This window comes from Diadema antillarum, unplaced genomic scaffold (assembly GCF_040938485.1).
Source record: "Diadema antillarum isolate AM-2024a unplaced genomic scaffold, OU_Dant_1.0 seq00001655_RagTag, whole genome shotgun sequence".
NCBI classification, from domain to species: Eukaryota; Metazoa; Echinodermata; class Echinoidea; order Diadematoida; family Diadematidae; genus Diadema; species Diadema antillarum.
Genome location: NW_027272356.1, coordinates 328,494 through 347,209, shown reverse-complemented (window position 1 = coordinate 347,209; position 18,716 = coordinate 328,494). Strand labels below are relative to the sequence as shown.

Genomic DNA, 18,716 nt, shown 5'->3' with positions numbered 1-18,716 from the left:
CAATGGTCACAAGCATGGGTCAACGAACTGTTAGAGCCCAATGTTAAGTTTTTATGGCGCGTTTCTATTATGGGTCATAATTTTTGATCCGTAGGTCCGTTTGTGACCAAACTTAGATGGTAGATGTCCCTTGGGGAGTGGATGGTCACCACAAGGTCAGAAGTCACAGGCAGGGGTCAACGCGTTTCTACTTTGGGTCATAACTTTTGATCCATAGGTCCGTTTGTGACTAAACGTGGATGGTAGATGTTCCTTGGGGAGTGGATGGTCACCACTAGGTCAAAGGTCACAGGCAGGGGTCAACTAACTTTAAGGGCCCAATGTTAAGTTTTTATGGCATGTTTCTTTTTTGCCATAAATCTTTACCCTTTTATATCTCTCTTTATCTGTTAAATATATCCTTTTTTTATCTGTTATATCCCATTCGCGTACAATTTCTTGTACGGTACGCGAATGGGCGAGACATATTATGGCACTTGCCTTGTTTGGATATGTGCAAGTGATGGGTAAAAGAATTGAGAATGTGTATAACTTCCTTTGAGATATTTTTATCCATTTTCAATTAATTGATATTATAGTCATCCATTCAATAAACATGTCTGGTTTTTTTTGCAAGAAATGTGATTTAAACATATGTGCCCATGTTTTCTAAGAACATAAGGGCGCTGTAATACTGAGCTGCCATAAGAAGAATTTTGTCTCTTAAAGTTCACCTTGATTTCTTCCTAATTTGGGATCACCAGTGCTCCATCGTATGTAAGTTCGTTGATATTGTGTTTCTACCAGCTTTTCGTTGAGAAACTGTTATGTTCCAGCTCAGCATGTAATAAAAATGAAACTGTCAGTGTTGTCGGTTCTCACGTCCGCGTTTTGTGTACACTACGTGCTATCGTGTAGTCCCACCAAGAAGGAACTAGGCAGGCGAGTTTCCCCTCTGTTTGCTGAAATCGCCACCAAGAGGAAGCCCGCAAAAGGTCCTCAGCATATCGCCGGTGAGTGCACCCTCAAAAGGTCCCCTACCCCTCCCAGATGTCAAGTTCAGTGCCCCATACCTTCTATTACCCTAACAATGAGTGCGTCTCGCATCACATATTCTGTCAAAGAACTCCACCGATTACATAACACCAGTGCCTCTCAGTCACCCCTGGACACAATACGCGTTGCCAAGGGATGCGGTCTCTGGAGAACTCGTAGATGTCAGGCAGTTTCACACAAAATATGAAAGATCCCTAGTCATGTCACGGTATTTAGCAATCCTCACGACAAACGCCAAAAATCGGGTCAAGCGAAAGTCAACGTGTGCAACCTAATTCAAATTCCCATTCAAACCAACAGAACAGCGTATGCACTGCCATCTTTTCTTATTACTAACGCCAGATCTTTGAACAACAAATTTGACGAGTTCCATGCCGTCGTTCTTGATCAAAACGTCGGAGTCGCCGTGTTGACTGAAACCTGGTTTAGTCACGATCAACCGATTCAGACGATGTCTATCGCTGACTTTGATGTTTTCTACAAATCACGTCAGAAAACAAGAGAAGGTGGAGTTGCTGTGTATGCTAGAGATCTACTTCGCCCTCAACGTCTGGATGTCACAGTTCCGCCTGAGCTAGAGATCGTATGGGTTAAGCTCCATCCAACAAGAGCGCCACGATCGATCTCGTTCATTGTGGCGGCCGCAATATATCACCCACCAAGGAGCGACATGGCGGATATACCCATTGAGCACCTTCACTCCACAATGGATTCAATACGGACCAAGCACCAAAACGTCGGCTTTGCGATTATGGGTGATCTAAATGACCTAGATATATCATCACTTCTGTTGGACAATGATTTCACACAGATTTTACATGTAACAACCAGAGGCAGCCGTACCTTGGACCAAATCATCACTAACTTTCAAGAGCATTATGAGGTCCCCATCTCGTGTTCGCCCTTAGGAGCCAGTGACCATAGCGTGGTTACATGGTCACCAAAGCATCAACCACGCCCCACCCCAAATGTCACGCGAACAAAGAATTCCCGCCCAATGAGAGACAGTGACATCCGGGAGTTCGGAGCCAGACTGGCTGATCATGACTGGTCTGAACTTTTCTCCAGAAGCGATGCCAACGAAAAGTGTGAAATATTTTACACAGAACTGGTTCCGATGATCGACACGTATTTTCCAACGCTAGTTGTAAAGCTACACATAAATGATAGACAATGGATGACACCAGCCATCAAATCGATGGTAATGAGGAGACAAAAAGCCTTTGTGAGAAAAGAGGACAAAAAATGGCGCGCCCTTCGGAACAAAATCCAGCGAGAAATCGCAGCTGCCAAAGCCAATCATTACTCGAAAAGGGTTCAACATCTCAAACATTCTAATCCATCAGCCTGGTTTCAACACATCGGAAAACTTACATTTGGGCCAAGGAAGTCACCCTTGATCCGTATTGAGAACATTGAACTAACAGATTATAAGTCAACTGCAAACAAAATTAACACATGGTTCGTCAATGTCGCTTCCGACATCCCACCGCTTGATACACTTCACCTCCCGGCATTTCTTCCCTCTCGAGAGCCCTGCCCCCTTGTACAACCATGGGAAGTCTACCGAGAGCTCAAGCGCATCAAACCCCGTACAGCCCCAGGACCTGATGGCATCCCCGCCCGTTTGGTGAGGGAATTCGCATTGGAACTCAGTTTGCCACTCACAGACATATTCAATGCCTCCTTTCAACAAGCGAAAGTCCCAGAACGATGGAAGCGTGCATGTGTAGTGCCCATCCCCATCCCCAAGACCACACCGCCATCTATCGACAATCTCAGACCAGTGTCTCTTACCGACCACTTTGCGAAAGTAGCGGAGAAGTTCATTGCAGGATAAACGCTTCGCGATATGCAACCACTAATTGACAAATCGCAATTTGGAAACCAGAAAAAAGTCTCCACATCCCACTACTTGGTCAATCTGGTTCACGCGATTCACATGAATGCTGACAAACAGAGGTCGATCTCCACTGTAGTCTCTACCGATTATAGCAAGGCCTTCGATCGGATAAATCACAATCTCGCGTTACAAAAACTACTGCTTATGAATGTTCGTGAGTGTGTGGTTGACTGGATTCGTGATTTCTTGTCGAATCGTACTCAATGTGTAAAATATCAGAATACATATTCAGATTGGCAGGAGCTCCGCTCAGGAGCCCCGCAGGGGACCTTGCTTGGCCCCATCATCTTTCTGGCGATGATTAATAATGCATGCAGCAACGAAGTGATCCCTTGCTTGAAATACGTGGACAACCTCACCCTTCTGGAGTGCAGAAACCTCGGAGCAGTATCCACCATTCAGGAAGCCGTGACACGTTTGCACATCTGGTCAGAGCAAAACTTCATGAGACTTAACCGGAAAAATACTCGTCAATGCAAATTTGCTTTGCTCGCAATGTGCCGCAACCATCAGATATCGTGATCGGAGATTCAGTTGTAGCCCAAGTGAATGAGATCAAACTTCTCGGTGTAACATTACAACAGGATCTGAGATGGTCTAGTCACGTGAATGACACGCTGAAGAAAGCCAATACGAGACTCCACTTTCTGCGAGTCCTGAAGGGTTTTCGTATGTGCCTCGCTGACCTGATTGTCATCTATTGTACCTTCATTCGCCCTGTCGTGGAATATTGCGCGGTTGTGTGGTTCTCTGGCCTATCAGTTTCTCAGATAAATGGCATTGAGAGAGTGCAGAAACGGGCGTGCCACATTATGCTTGGATTATGATGACACCCTAGTGAGATGTAACCTGGTGAAGTTAAGTGACCGTCGCATCTCCGCATGTGTGAAATTCGCTCAGAACACTGCAAAGACAGACTCTCGCCTTCATGACTTAATCCCAGCCAGGAGAATGAGTTGTCATGGACGCAGTTTGCGAAACAATCATGAATTCACAGAGCTGAGATGCAGAACAGAGCGATGTAGAAATAGCCCCAATCCATTCATGATAAGGTTATTGAACAATAAGCAATGAATTAATAGTCCGGAAGCTGAGCTGTGTTGTATCACAATGGTTGTGTGATTTTTTTTCTCTTTTTTTTGTTGATAATCAATGGAAACATTTTTTTTTTCTTTCATGTTATGTCCTAGGTGAGATATATTGTAACGAGAGACTCCCTAAAATTAATTTATATAGTATGCTGCCATCACCCGGTTGACCATGGTCAGCTTCAGATCTTTTCGCAATTTCGATCATGTTATGATATATACATGCAATTCAGAATATATTTTTCAAGTTGTGATATATGAATTATTTTTTTTTTGGTATTTTTCATACAGTCAGATACAGTATGTAAATATGTAGAAATAGTTTTTTTATTAATCTCTCTCAGGAACACAATATTGAATACGATGATGTGTGATTATGCCTGCATAATTTTGAAATGGGTTGTTGGATTAAAGAAATGATGGTGTTTTGTTTTTGTCCCCGCCGAACGAGTTCGAGCAGGGGACTATGAAACGGGCTCCGTACGTGTGTGTGTCCGTCCGTGTGTCCGTCCGTGCGTCCGTCCGTGTGTCCGTGTGTGCGTCCGTGTGTGATCAAAATCTTCAATTTGCTACTTCTCTGTCATTTATGAGCCAATTTTGATTCTGTTTGCTTTATATGATAGCACTACATGGGAGCTTTGAAACTTCTACACAGAATTTCAGTCGTGACCTTTGACCTTGACCTTTGACCTATATTGTACATTTTGCTACAAAATGCTACTCCTTCGCCATTTCTAACCCGATTTCGATTCCGTTTGCTTTATATGATGGCACTAGGTGAGGGCTTCAAAACTTCTACACAGAATTTTGACCTTTGACTTCTTTGACCTTTGACCTTGATTTTTGACCTATATTGTACATTTTGCTACAAAATGCTACTCCTTCGCCATTTCTAACCCGATTTCGATTCCGTTTGCTTTATGTGATGGCACTAGGTGAGGGCTTCAAAACTTCTACACAGAATTTTGACCTTTGCCTTCTTTGACCTTTGACCTTGATTTTTGACCTATATTGCACATTTTACTACAAAATGCTATTCCTTCGCCATTTCTAACCCGATTTCGATTCCGTTTGCTTTATGTGATGGCACTAGGTGAGGGCTTCAAAACTTCTACACAGAATTTTGACCTTTGCCTTCTTTGACCTTTGACTTTGATTTTTGACCTGTATTGTACATTGGCTACAAAATGCTACTCCTTCGCCATTTCTAACCCGATTTCGATTCCGTTTGCTTTATGTGATGGCACTAGGTGAGGGCTTCAAAACTTTACACAGAATTTTGACCTTTGCCTTCTTTGACCTTTGACCTTGATTTTTGACCTGTATTGTACATTGGCTATAAAATGCTACTCCTTCGCCATTTCTAACCCGATTTCGATTCCGTTTGCTTTATGTGATGGCACTAGGTGAGGGCTTCAAAACTTTTACACAGAATTTTGACCTTTGACTTCTCTGACCTTTGACCTTGATTTTTTACCTATATTGCACATTTTGCTTCAAAGTGCTACTTCCGGCGGGGACATATATTACGCACATATATTACGGGGACATATATTACGCACATATATTACGCACTGCGTAATTTCTACTTTTCCTTGTTGTTTTTGTTTTTTGTTTTTTTGTAGTATACAGCTACCCATATTTTTGGTTAAGAATTATTGTTTGAAATATGTTCATATAATTTTATATATTTGTGATATCAAATGGATAGATTTTATGTATACACACACATATATGTGTTTGGTTTTTTGTGTAGTCATATCTGGCAATTGTTTTGTGTAATATGTTTTATGTCTAATTGTTTTTTAATGTGGATGTAATGTACGACAGTTCAATGTATCTAATTGTCATTGCAATGCATTTTAGCCTTCGGGCTACGATATTGCAAATTTTACACAATAAGCCATTCTAATAATAATAATAAGAAGAAGAAGAAATGATCTGTGGAATTATCAGGTGGTCTATAAACTATACCTAGGACTATATATTTGTTTTGTTTTGTTTTGTTTTGTTTTTTACTTTTGGGTTATTTCACAGTATTACTCTCAATCTGTAAATTTGTTCTTAATTCAAACTTAAACAGAGATTGAATGTAAACCCTCCTTCCCATGTAGGCAATCCAAACATAGACACTGCTAATTTTGTATTCTAAATACATGTGTTGAATTTGCATTATGCCAGGTTTCTGTGCTTCTTATGATTCAAAAGGGATAATTTTCCAATGACTGCAATTGCTCTACAGAGTCCAAGTTCTTATTGAGACTTCTCACACTCGTGTGAAATAAACTAAAATGACTCGAACAATTTTCATTTGCAGTGTAAGACATATCTGAATTGTAATTACTCTAATTATAAATGAATTTAATCTGTCATTGAATTCTTCTAATGTTTGATAATCACTCAAATAATTTACTACATTTTCATGAGATATGTGATTAAAATTCCTTTTGTGTAGCGGAATACAGTGTACACTGAAGTATTTTGAGCTGGGTACAAATTTGTAGGAATAAATTTTTAAGAAAAATGCATGCATTACTCCAAAAACACTGTTAGAAGGAAAGCAGAAAAAAGGAGGAAGTTCGGGGAAGAAAGTAAAGCAGAATGCTTTTTATTTTCAGGCAGTAATCATAAAGCAATAGCACAACATAGAGACAAATACACTAACAAACATGAATTCCTTGTGTAAGACAAAGATATGTGCTATACATACATGGGAATCAAAACAATGTGAACAGAGCTCCTGCTGACATACTAAAAGTTTCACAATCAGCTAATTTCTATTAAAAATTTTGTGATTGCCAAGCAAGAAAAGAATAAAAGAAATGTACTTCGAATTACTATTGATAGTCAGAGGCTGTTGTATATTGACATGGAGATATATCTACCATAATCCAGGGCTATGAAATATCCTGGGTTAGTCATATATCACACTAAAATCTGAATAGTGAGTTTATGTCACTCAGTTGGTAGTGATAAGTTACCTCAGAAGTAAACTATGTTCATAACTAATGTTTTGGAGTGAGTCAGTCTGAATCCTGTATAAGTTTTTGATTTTACGCATATAAAGGAGAATTTGAAATATAGTATTTACAAATATGAGGAAGAATTTTGTAAATTCAATTTATGATATCATATTCAATCAACCTCCAACAAATTTGAAAACTTTTCAGCTGCAATGTATAGCTCTTTTCAGTTTTAGTATTATTCGATGCAACATTTTTTAAAGATGTGAAGATCAAGAGTGTGAACTGTTTCTTTAACTGGTTGAGGACGGGCAGATATTGCTGCAACACACATTTTCCATAGACACTTCCCTGAGTGTACTCGGGACTTGTCCTCAACAACTGTCAACCCAGGACATCTGTTGACAGTGTATCACAAACATAAAAAAAAGAAGATATGTCTTATCATCCAAAATGCCACTCTTAGTAAACTTCTTCAAAGATAAATGGGTTAAGGTTTACTTTGAAGTAGTACTTAATTGGACTTTTAATAATAATAATAATAATAATAATAATGATATGAATTTACATTGCGCTAAATCCACTCTATAGAGTGCTCAAAGCGCTACATACTATTATTACCCCGGTGTCTGGATACTTTTGGTATATTTTTCATTGAGTTTTGGAATAACCGGCAAATGCTCAAAAGCAAATTTTTGACCTGGAGAATGTTTCATAACTCTTAATAGTAATGTAGCATTTTCTGTTTGTTTGCCTCGTACAGCAATGATAGAACGAATGAATGCTGGTGAGATTGCTGAAGGACCTTCTCTTCAGGCTCTGAAGGATGCCCTTATCAATGTCAGGCAGCATGAATCTTTCCTTCGAATCATCTTGGTGAGTTTATTCATTTACTGATTAATTAGGTGATACGCTATCAGCGTATCACCTATTGTGATTGTCAAAATCTCTCTTTATTTTTTTTTATTCTTCTTTCTTTCTGGACAATTTTGTGTCGTCAATATCTCAAGAATGACATTACGAAATAACATGACATTTTCAGTCAACATGTCTCATGACAAAATCTAGCCACAATAAGGTTTTCATGACAGTAACATATCTATGACGTCATCTAGGCGCCATTTTGTGATTTTCGGACCTTGTCACATGATCGATCATAACTTCATAACTAGATTATGTCATTTCTGTATCATTTTCGGTGGACATGAAGTTCAGGTCACGCTCTATCTTACTTTTTAACGCTAGTTACACAGGTCATCATTACGCGCGCAAGCGCGCGTCAAAATTTTAAAAGGCTCAAAACGACTTCCCAATGGGAAATCTCGAAGTTTCAGACAATTTTAAGCGTTTCAAACATTTTCTCGCATGCGCGTCCGTCCGCGCAATTTCGCGCGCGTCCGTCCGCGCAATTTCGCGCGCAGAGCCCGTAAGCAACATGAAAATGCAATTTTTGTCCCCGCCGAACGAGTTCGAGCAGGGGACTATGAAACGGGCTCCGTACGTCTGTGTGTCCGTCTGTCTGTCCGTCCGTCCGTCCGTCCGTCTGTGCGTCCGTGTGTGATCAAAATGTTCAATTTGCTACTTCTCTGTCATTCATGAGCCAATTTTGATTCTGTTTGCTTTATATGATAGCACTACATGGGAGCTTTGAAACTTCTACACAGAATTTCAGTTTTGACCTTGACCTTTGACCTATATTGTACATTTTGCTTCAAAATGCTACTCCTTCGCCATTTCTAACCGGATTTTGATTCTGTTTGCTTTATATGATAGCACTACATGGGAGCTTTGAAACTTCTACACAGAATTTCAGTTGTGACCTTTGACCTTGACCTTTGACCTATATTGTACATTTTGCTTCAAAATGCTACTCCTTCGCCATTTCTAACTCGATTTTGATTCCGTTTGCTTTATGTGATGGCACTAGGTGAGGGCTTCAAAACTTCTACACAGAATTTTGACCTTTGACTTCTTTGACCTTTGACCTTGATTTTTGACCTATATTGACATTGGCTACAAAATGCTACTCCTTCGCCATTTCTAACCCAATTTCGATTCCGTTTGCTTTATGTGATGGCACTAGGTGAGGGCTTCAAAACTTCTACATAGAATTTTGACCTTTGACTTCTTTGACCTCTGACCTTGATTTTTGACCTATATTGTACATTTTGCTACAAAATGCCACTCCTCCATTTGTAACCCGATTTCAGTTCCGTTTGCTATAAGTGATGGCACTAGGTGAGGGCTTCAAAACTTCTACACAGAATTTGACCTTTGACTTCTTTGACCTCTGACCTTGATTTTTGACCTGTATTGTACATTTTGCTACCAAATGCTACTCCTTCGCCATTTCTAACCCGATTTCGATTCCGTTTGCTTTATGTGAATGGCACTAGGTGAGGGCTTCAAAACTTCTACACAGAATTTTGACCTTTGACTTCTTTGACCTTTGACCTTGATTTTTTACCTATATTGTACATTGGCTACAAAATGCTACTCCTTCGCCATTTCTAACCCGATTTCTTTCATGCCAAATTATCATGTTTATCTGAAATATTATCTCGAAAACCATGGTCACAATGATGCATGTATTTCAATTCAATTCAATTCAGTTCAAAATGATTTTATTTCCATATAAAGTAATACAAAGTAATTTAAGCTTCCATAAATCGTGATATCAGGGCAAGCAAATGTTGGCTGACGTCACACTGCTGCATGTTGGGAAAAATTATGCATGGTTGGGGCAAAGTGGACGGGGCAAGGTGGAACATGTTATCTAATGGGCTTGTGGGAAAAATGAAGTTTGGTGCGTTTCCACGCACGCTGCATGTATTGCGTTTTGTATTCCACTTTGCCCCAGTGGTCTGAAGCAAAGTGGAATTTTCATACTTTGTTCAAATATACAGTAATTGATAAAACTGATAATTTGAAAACAAATTTTACTGCCATTTGTTAGCGGTAGTCCTTAGGTAATAGCATAAACAAAAAAAAAAATCTTGTTTTACTCTGCTTTCAATTCCCGTTTTGGCTGGACAAACATATTTGGTCCACTTTGCCCCGGGTTCCCCTATATTGTTATGTATACTTGTTTTTTCCTCGGGAGTATCGCCCTTTTAGCCCTTTACATTTTTTACCTCATCATATAATATGTGTGGACAAAAGAGTATCTTAAGATAAAAAAAGAATACGTGGTTTTCAAATTGTACGGATTCAGTGTCGTGAAACATAGGGGTAGATTTGTTTTTCTTTTTTTACGAGATTTTAACGGGCAACTCTCTATTTCAGTGTTGGTTTCAACAGGCAAAGCCCGAAGCAATTAACCTGGTCCACACTTTTTATGCCTCCGCAACGAAGTGGCCGGAGGCATTATGTTTTCGGGTCGTCCGTCCGTCCGTCCGTCCGTACGTCCGTACGTCCGTCCGTCCCGTTTTGTTTTTGTCGATATCTCAAGAACCGTGTGGTGGTTTTACATCAAACTTGGTATGAGGGTATATCCTTGGGGGATAATACTTTGTGTGGATTTTAGGGTCACAGGGTCAAAGGTCAAAGGTCACAGGTTATTTTGTGAAAAAAAAAATTGAAATTTCATGTTTTTCTCCATATCTCGCAAATGGTTCAAGGTATCTTCATGGAACTTAGTATATATGCTTGTACCGATGGGCAGTGATTATCTAGGGAAGTTGGGGGTCATGGGTCAAAGGTCAGGGGTCAAAGGTCAAGGTCAACTCCTCAAAATATCACTACATTCCTTATATTTATGCAATGAATGAAGGTTTTTTTTTTTTTAATTTGATGTATACATGTATTACCCAATATATATTCTGTGGGAAGTTTCTTGCCAAAAGGTCAAAGGTCAAAGGTCAAGTGAAAGTGCTGAATTGCACTTTTTCCTCCATATCTCAAAAGTAACTCACTTATAGGTATCATCATGAAACTTAAATATTTATGCATGTTCAACCTAACAGTGATTCTCTTTGGAACTGTGAGGTCAAAGGTCAAAGGCCAGGTTTAGATAATGCTATTTTCCCATTTGATACTGAAATTATACTTTTTCTCAATACCTTGAAAACTTACTCAATGCATAAACTTATAAAAGGGTCAAAAGTCAAGTAAAAATCATCAGTTCCCCAAATGCCTGCACTCTGACATTTTAATCATTCATCCAATTGAACCTAGTTCTAGGAAAGTGAACATTCAGCACATTTGTGTCAAACCTGTCATTTTAATATTTTGCTAATTGTTTGAAACTGTCATCACACATTGTCAAGACATTGTACTATAGACCTATTAGGAGAACCATGCATTATGGCGGAGGCATATCAGTCGCCGTAGCGATATATCTAGTTTTTTCATCAAATAGTTAGACCAAGACCACTGAAATCTGATTGGGCTTTGTCCTGTCTCACCGTACCTGCAAAACCCTATCGATATTATGCTGCCTTATATTATTATAGCTGCTGTCATAATGTCATTTCCTAGAGCGATGCTTGTTTTTATAGTTTTGAGTCACAACATGTGGCAATCTTGAACACTATCTGTTATACGCGTCTTGTCAGTGGGGAAAAAATGTTCTGCGTATGTTAACGTCAGAAGGGAACATCCAAGAAGATGAAAATATAGGACGTGGCCTAACATCACGATTATTGGGAAACAAAGAAAAAATCTATCCAGTCAATATCTAGTTTAAAGGTCAATCATGTTGTCTGAAGGTTCTAATGGTCAAACGTTAATATCCAAAAGGCTACCGCAAACTGCACAATTTGATGTTCGCTCCGGGACAGGGAGAAAACAAATTCAATTGAACCAGATACATACACGGGCCTGCCCACTTTACTTCGTTTCCGAAACCGTTCGGTTCTAGTATAATATGGCAACCCCGAAGAAAAAAAGATAAGTAGTTCGAAGGGCATTTCTATGCCCTGCAGATATTGGCGTGTTACTTTCATTTCAAAGTTGAAATATGTCTTTTCTCTATTTACCACTTAGTGTTTCCCAAATCATTATGAATTTCCAAGATTTTCTTCGTAGTTTGGCAAACCCATTCTCTTTTCCACGGTTAATATCTCGTATCAGAGTTGCACCGTCGAATTATTTAACTCTTTAGAAACAGGACGGCCTCTTTGTGTTTAATGTCTGAGCAAGGCATTTTGTAACACTCACCTTTACATGAAAAGCCGCTCCATAGTCAAGTTTAAGAGCAAAATGATTTGAAAGCAGAAAGGCAGTTGTACATGATTTTTGCACGAAAATTATGACGTTATGTCATTAATTTCACGTTTTGTGGAAACCGCAACTCACCACAATCCACGTGAAAATTATCATACAATCTATATCATATCATAATCCTTATCACAAACCATTTTCTCTCCTCTCTTGCATATATATATATATATATATGTATGTATATATATATATATATATATATATATATATATATATGTTTCTAGTATACACTAACAGATAGCTATTGATAGCTATTTACATTATGTGAATGCGTTAATAATTATGTCAATACAATAAAAACTAAATGCTAATTGCGCATGCAGACCAAAAGAAGACATAAGGCGGCACTTTTAGAAAGTTGACTTTTTTTTTTCAGGTTAACTTAAAATTGTACACTACATTTATCTTGAAAATGTGGTTTTAAAATCGTGAACATCTGTACCACGTACTTATGTGGAATTCACATTGTTTATACCCTCGTAGACGCGATAAGTCCGTACTTTTTTTTTAATGGTGTTCTCCTGCAAAATGAAACGATCATGTAATGGTTCAAGTTTTTTCCTTGCAGACTTGTCAACAAAATCAATTTTGTATTATGCGATGATAAACAACTTTATCAGGTACAGATTTATCCGCCTTAGCGTTATATCTTCTCTCTCTTACTTGGTGTGTACTGTTTTCCTTTAATCACATGATTTCTTCTTTGTGACGTATTGCATGTCGTCTTAATGGTTATAAAAGTAGGGGAGATCGTCATAGTATAGTCTGCTGCGAAGAACATGATACTCTGTGATATTTGACTTACGATTGTCTTTCAGCAATTCGTTCCCCGAAGCACTGTCCTCCTTTTCTCGCGATGCAACGATGATACTTGTACATCCGTTCTTTATCTCCGAAAATAAAAACAACCTTGCACGAGATACATCCACTCAATATTCCTGAAGATCTCGAAGTTCAGTGTTTCGAATCAAGATTCGTTTCTCACACAGCAAGACAGCTGCTTATCGTGTTACATAATTATGCAAGTGGATAATGATTCCATGTCATAAAGCATGCAAGTTTTCTATCCAGGGGGGAAAACAGCAACCACTTTACAGTTGACTTTCTTCATTCATTATTATTATCATTTTTTTTTACAAGTAACCTATCTCGCAGATGCAATCCTGAGATGTTGATGAATGTGTGTTACTATGGTTTAAATAACGTTTACTTTAAACTGGTACCCGAATGAGAAGGGAGCAAATTTTCATTATTTTTGTTCAGATAAAAGACTAGCCATTGATCGTGTGTGTATTTTATCAATCAAAATGGGTTATTCCATAAATTACAAATCATGCATGTAGTCCTACGTAACATTTACTATACTCCTGATAATTAAAAGTCGATTATCATGTTATCTGTAATTTCTGTAACAGTCGTACACTGGAATTTCTGCTCATAATGATAGGCCTATGTTTGTCTCTGAGCACGTCTGTGTTTGTTTTTATTGCTTGTTTGCGCTGTCTTGTTTGCCTTGTTTTGTTTGGCGATGCATAAAAACTATTGATATTGGTCTTAAGGTTTGTATGAGCTGCATTCTGGTGTTTTTTATATCTATTTCATTGATGCGAATCCAGAGACATTGAGGTGTGGAGGAGAGGGGATGGCATGTTTAAATCACGTCCTCTTTGACGCTCTCTGGCAGAACGCTTAAGGTGGGATGACAGGTTTTGGAAATGGGTAAAGGACATGCGTAAAGTTCTCGACGACTGCAAACAGCGACGAGGCGATCGTTGAGGGCACTGCCAATATTTACCGGTGAGAATCCTTAACGAGTCGACGGGGGAGACGCACATGCTGTGGTTGTTAGGCATATGAATCGTGTCACAGCAACTATGGCTTGGTATGTAGGTCGATTATGCGATGCCAGGATGCTTTTAACCGGTCTCTGATTGACACAGCGAATGGAATACTCAGGGGAGGGATTTAATGGGCTTAAATATAAGTATAACTTTATGTAAAGTTAGTTTTTTTTTAGAGTTTCGTCCGGCATGGTCGTACGTGCGGTGCATTAATAGTTACCCGCGTATTCTCTTACGTTATCTTGTCTTGCAAGTGATCCTCATAAAACAGTGCACAATTTCATTGTAACATTATAGAGACAGTGAAGATCGGGAAAGAAATATCAGTAAAGTGGTAATAAAGTAATGATACTATTGTAGTATCACCAAATTGTGTCCAGTGGTATAAACAGTGAGATATATCAGCCGAAATCTGAACGTAAATAAAAATCCCACGCTCGCCAAGAGGAACTTTTTATTTTGTTAGTTTTTAGCACACTATATTACCACTTGTAAGTGTTGTCAGATAAAAGTTTTGTATCTCCTTTTCCCTTTTTTTTCAGTGGCGTTCACTCATTTCCGTTCAAACTGATAAGTACCTAGTATTTCTGTGCAACAGAAAAAACTACTAAGTAGTCTCATCTAGATGCACGCACAAGCACGCACAGGCACGCACGCACGCACGCACAAACAAACAAACAAACACATCCGACACGAAACACACACAAACACGATATCTATCCCCGTCTTTCACTGATAATCACAGAAAAGATTTTTACAGGGTCAATAACTCAGTTTGGGTTGGTATAAGGGTATTTCAACCGACATTTTGCATTTCCTTCTTGCCAATATCTCATGACTATCTGTAATATAGTTCAGTTTAAAGGACAAGTTCACCTTCATAGACATGTGGGTTGAGTGAATGCAGCAATATTAGTAGGACACATCAGCGAGAGTTTGAGGAAAATCCAACAATCCGTTCAGAAGTTATGAATTTTTAAAGTTTCTGCTCAGTCATGGATGGATGAAAAGACTACTATAGCTTGTGATGTCACATGAGTACAACGGTATAAAGAATAAAGAAAATTCACCTTATTTTTACTTTTCTCGCATAACAAAAGAACACTCGACTTCTCTCTTTCAGAAGGCAAGGGGAATGATATTTTCCTTAACATACATCAGTAACAAGTCCAAGAAATGTGCACTTTATTCAAAAAGTAGAATTTTTTGAAATTCTCTTTTTATTTTCATTATATCGTTGTACGCATGTGACATCACACACTGTAGTAGTCTTCTCATCCAGCAGTAATTGCGCAGATACTTTAAAAATTCATAACTTTTGAACGGATTGTTGGATTTTCCTCAAACTTTCACTGATGTGTTCTACTAATATTGTTGCATTCACTCAATCCACATGTACATGAAGGTGCACTTGCCCTTTAAGTTTTACAAACACATACACCGTACGTACCGTAAACACATGATGCCTATACACCGCAATCTTCACAACTTGCAATATCAGTGTAAGATTTCAGGTTTGAAAAACAAAAACAAAAAACGAAGATCATCGTGGAAAGGATTAGATATCTTTGAAAAATATATCTCTAGAGAGTTGTAACAAACACTGCCATTTATTGCTCATATCCTTTACGTGAAAGGACAGAGACGAATGTAAAAATGTATATTTTGCTTCTGCGCAGCGGTCGTACTGGGTGTCCACTAATTGGCAATTTGACAGTCTGGTATTTCAGGGCAATAAATGGAGTTAACTATGTACTTTGTTCTGTGCTAAGGTAAAAGTGAAATTCTTCGAAGACATTGTGATGTAAACGAAATACTACCCGAGACATTGTGTTGTTTCTACTTTCCATCCTAAAATATTTAAAAAAGAATCATGAAAAACTGGAAAGTAGTTGGATCAATAATGCCAGAGGCGCCCAAGCGATAAAATTGGATGGAAATCGAGAGCTGTATCAGCTTTAGGGTTGTTAGTCCTGCCGATCGGAGGGGAACGCGCAATCATCTTTACAGGTGATTTTCACCCGATTAAGGTATCGGTTACCGAATGGAGAGACACCAATCCCTCCAGTTACGGAATGATGAGATTGAATGAATGAATGACGAGATTGAGTTGGGTTATACGAGATGTACATCTGTCAGGTTGATAGAATAGCGCTATGCTTGAAGAGCGGAATATTATGTCGTTTTAGTGACATTCACACTTGCTATCATGAGGGAACGTCTTTCACAATCATGATTAAGACAAAGAAGTCAAAGAATTGCTTGTAGGCTAATTCACATCCGGAAAAAAGCTCATAATTTCGGCCATTTCATTCACATCGATAATAAAATTAGTTTAACTTGAACACAGGTAAATGTTGACTAGTTTCAAGCCATTTTTTTTTTCAGCGTGCACATACATTCGCGAAGTTTTCTTTTGCAATCAAGATTATTTGATTTTGTGAAACAAAAATAATGTAGCGCAATCCACCATTCCAGGCAGCAATGGAATATACACTACTCAAAAAAAGTTAAGGACCACTTTTTAATGTGTGTATACAATTTTCAAACCGGGTGTTGTATTTCTAGAAATACCCGAATATGGCTGTCTTGAATCTCCTCAAACACCCTGTAACAATTTCACACATGGGTGGTTTCAGTTGTTGCATGATGTCTCTCGCATTATTGCATATCCTGAAAAGTGGGCCCATTGTGAAGTGGTACAAATGTGTACAAATGTGTACGTTTTAAAAAGTGGTCCTTAACTTTTTTTGAGTAGTATATATTGCGAATCAGTGATTGCTTGCCAAATATTATATGCTTGGAAGATATTGTAATCTATCCCCAGTGCTCTGTGGTATATAAAACACTACTATAGGCTACTATAAGTATGTCATGAACAGTTCCGATTTACTATCAAGATTGTTTGCTGCATTTATAAAGTAGGATGATGATTCCAATTCCTGGGAACATATAGATACGAGTAGAATTGTTGTAGAACAGAAGTGACTATTTACTTTCAATAAATGAAAAGCTTGCTTTCACAAGGCGCTAAATCCATTTTTCAGTGGATTTAGCGCCTTTTGGAAGCAAGCTCGTCAAATACGGTCGGCAATCTCATCAAGCTTGTTCACAAGCAAGACAGCATTCAGGCTATATCAATTTCCTTTGCGGTTCAAAATGCTCCTCATGTTAATTGGGCTTCGCGTTGTGCTTGACGGTACTGCCCAACCTAGCGTATAAGTCACAGGATAACAAAAGCTAGCAAACAAACAATGATATTCAATGACAGTTGAAATAAGATAATGGAAGACATTAAAACAAAACAATACTCAGCAAAAACGCCCCGAAAATAAAACCAAACCAAAGCAAAACAAATCAATGTATATCGAAAGTTAAAAAGGGGGTTGGGGACATCCCACGAACTCGGCATCCACCATGCAGTTTATACAGTATATATACAAGATAGACATCATGTAAAACAGCAATGGCAAGACACTATAAGTAAAAACAGAACCATGAGCTAGACACTAAGGCAAACAAAGCCCACACGATCTCGACACTGGACAAAACAATGAGGCCCACTAGCTCAAGACTGAGCAAAACAGGGCCATGAGATTGCCATAACGTATACATCTCTTTGAGACCCGGATAAAATGTCTCCTTTCCTGTCTCGAGGTTCGCTTAATGATTATTTCCAACCCCTCCAATTATCCTCTCATTCCGTTCGCAACTCTCTGCTCTCAATACTCTCCGACTCTTTCTACCCATTTCTATCCCCGATCCTTTTGTTCTCGACCTTTCTTTGAAATCACCTCACCGTGATTAAAATCGAAAAGACCTCCTGGCTTTCACGCCCTTGTATTAATCACGGTCATGTTTAAACCATGAGTTGTTGCTGCACAACGAACGCAAAAGGAAATCTGCTTTTTTGGGGTATATCATGGCTGATGTCGAGCCGCGTTAGTGAAGCCACTTGCCGTAATTTGCTGCGAGAAGGCGGTATTTTGCGACAGAGGCAAGCTTGATGGCGAAAATCGAAGATGGAAAGCGCTGATTCCATCTCAGCAACAGGAAGAATATTGGCCGATTGTACACAGCTTGGTTTCCGAATCCGGGTTAAATTAATTCGCTGAACAGAGAAGAGCTCCCTCAATGTCCATAAGATGATAATTACGATAATTCAGATAGAGAGCACTTTCAAGAATGTATGTCTTTCACTTAGGAATTAGTTCAAGATAGCTGTATCAAAAAGCACTGCCATTCTGACTACAGGAGGCTAGCACTGCTCATCAAAAAGCTGTTAAGCGATAGTTTAGTTTAATTCCATCAGCAAAAAAATCCATGATGTCCAGCTAAAATTCTAGAAAAAAAACATACTAATGAGTTATATCAAAGGCGCGAACACACGAAATTCGATTTATGTGCTACTACTGGTGTGTGTTTATGTGTGTGTGTGTGTGTGTTTGTGTGTGTGTTTGTGTGTGTGTGTGTGTATGTGTGTGTGTAGACGCTCTATCTGTCTGTCTGTCAATCTGTCGCTCCAATATGAAGATATGAATAATCATTCAACCATTCTTCACTGTGAAAACATGAATACACATGCTCTTGTGCAATGAAAGGACCGTGTGCAGACATGGTATGACATGACATGACGTGACATCCCCCGCGTACGAGGACCATT

General features: G+C 38.9%; 1 protein-coding gene across 1 annotated transcript; it reads left to right on the top strand.

The window, feature by feature from the left end:
* Positions 1-1,486: 1,486 nt before the first annotated feature.
* On the top strand, positions 1,487-2,875 carry LOC139711404 (uncharacterized). The gene has a single exon (XM_071623289.1). It carries the CDS (start codon positions 1,487-1,489, stop codon positions 2,873-2,875), a length of 1,389 nt encoding a protein of 462 aa, XP_071479390.1.
* Positions 2,876-18,716: the final 15,841 nt, after the last annotated feature.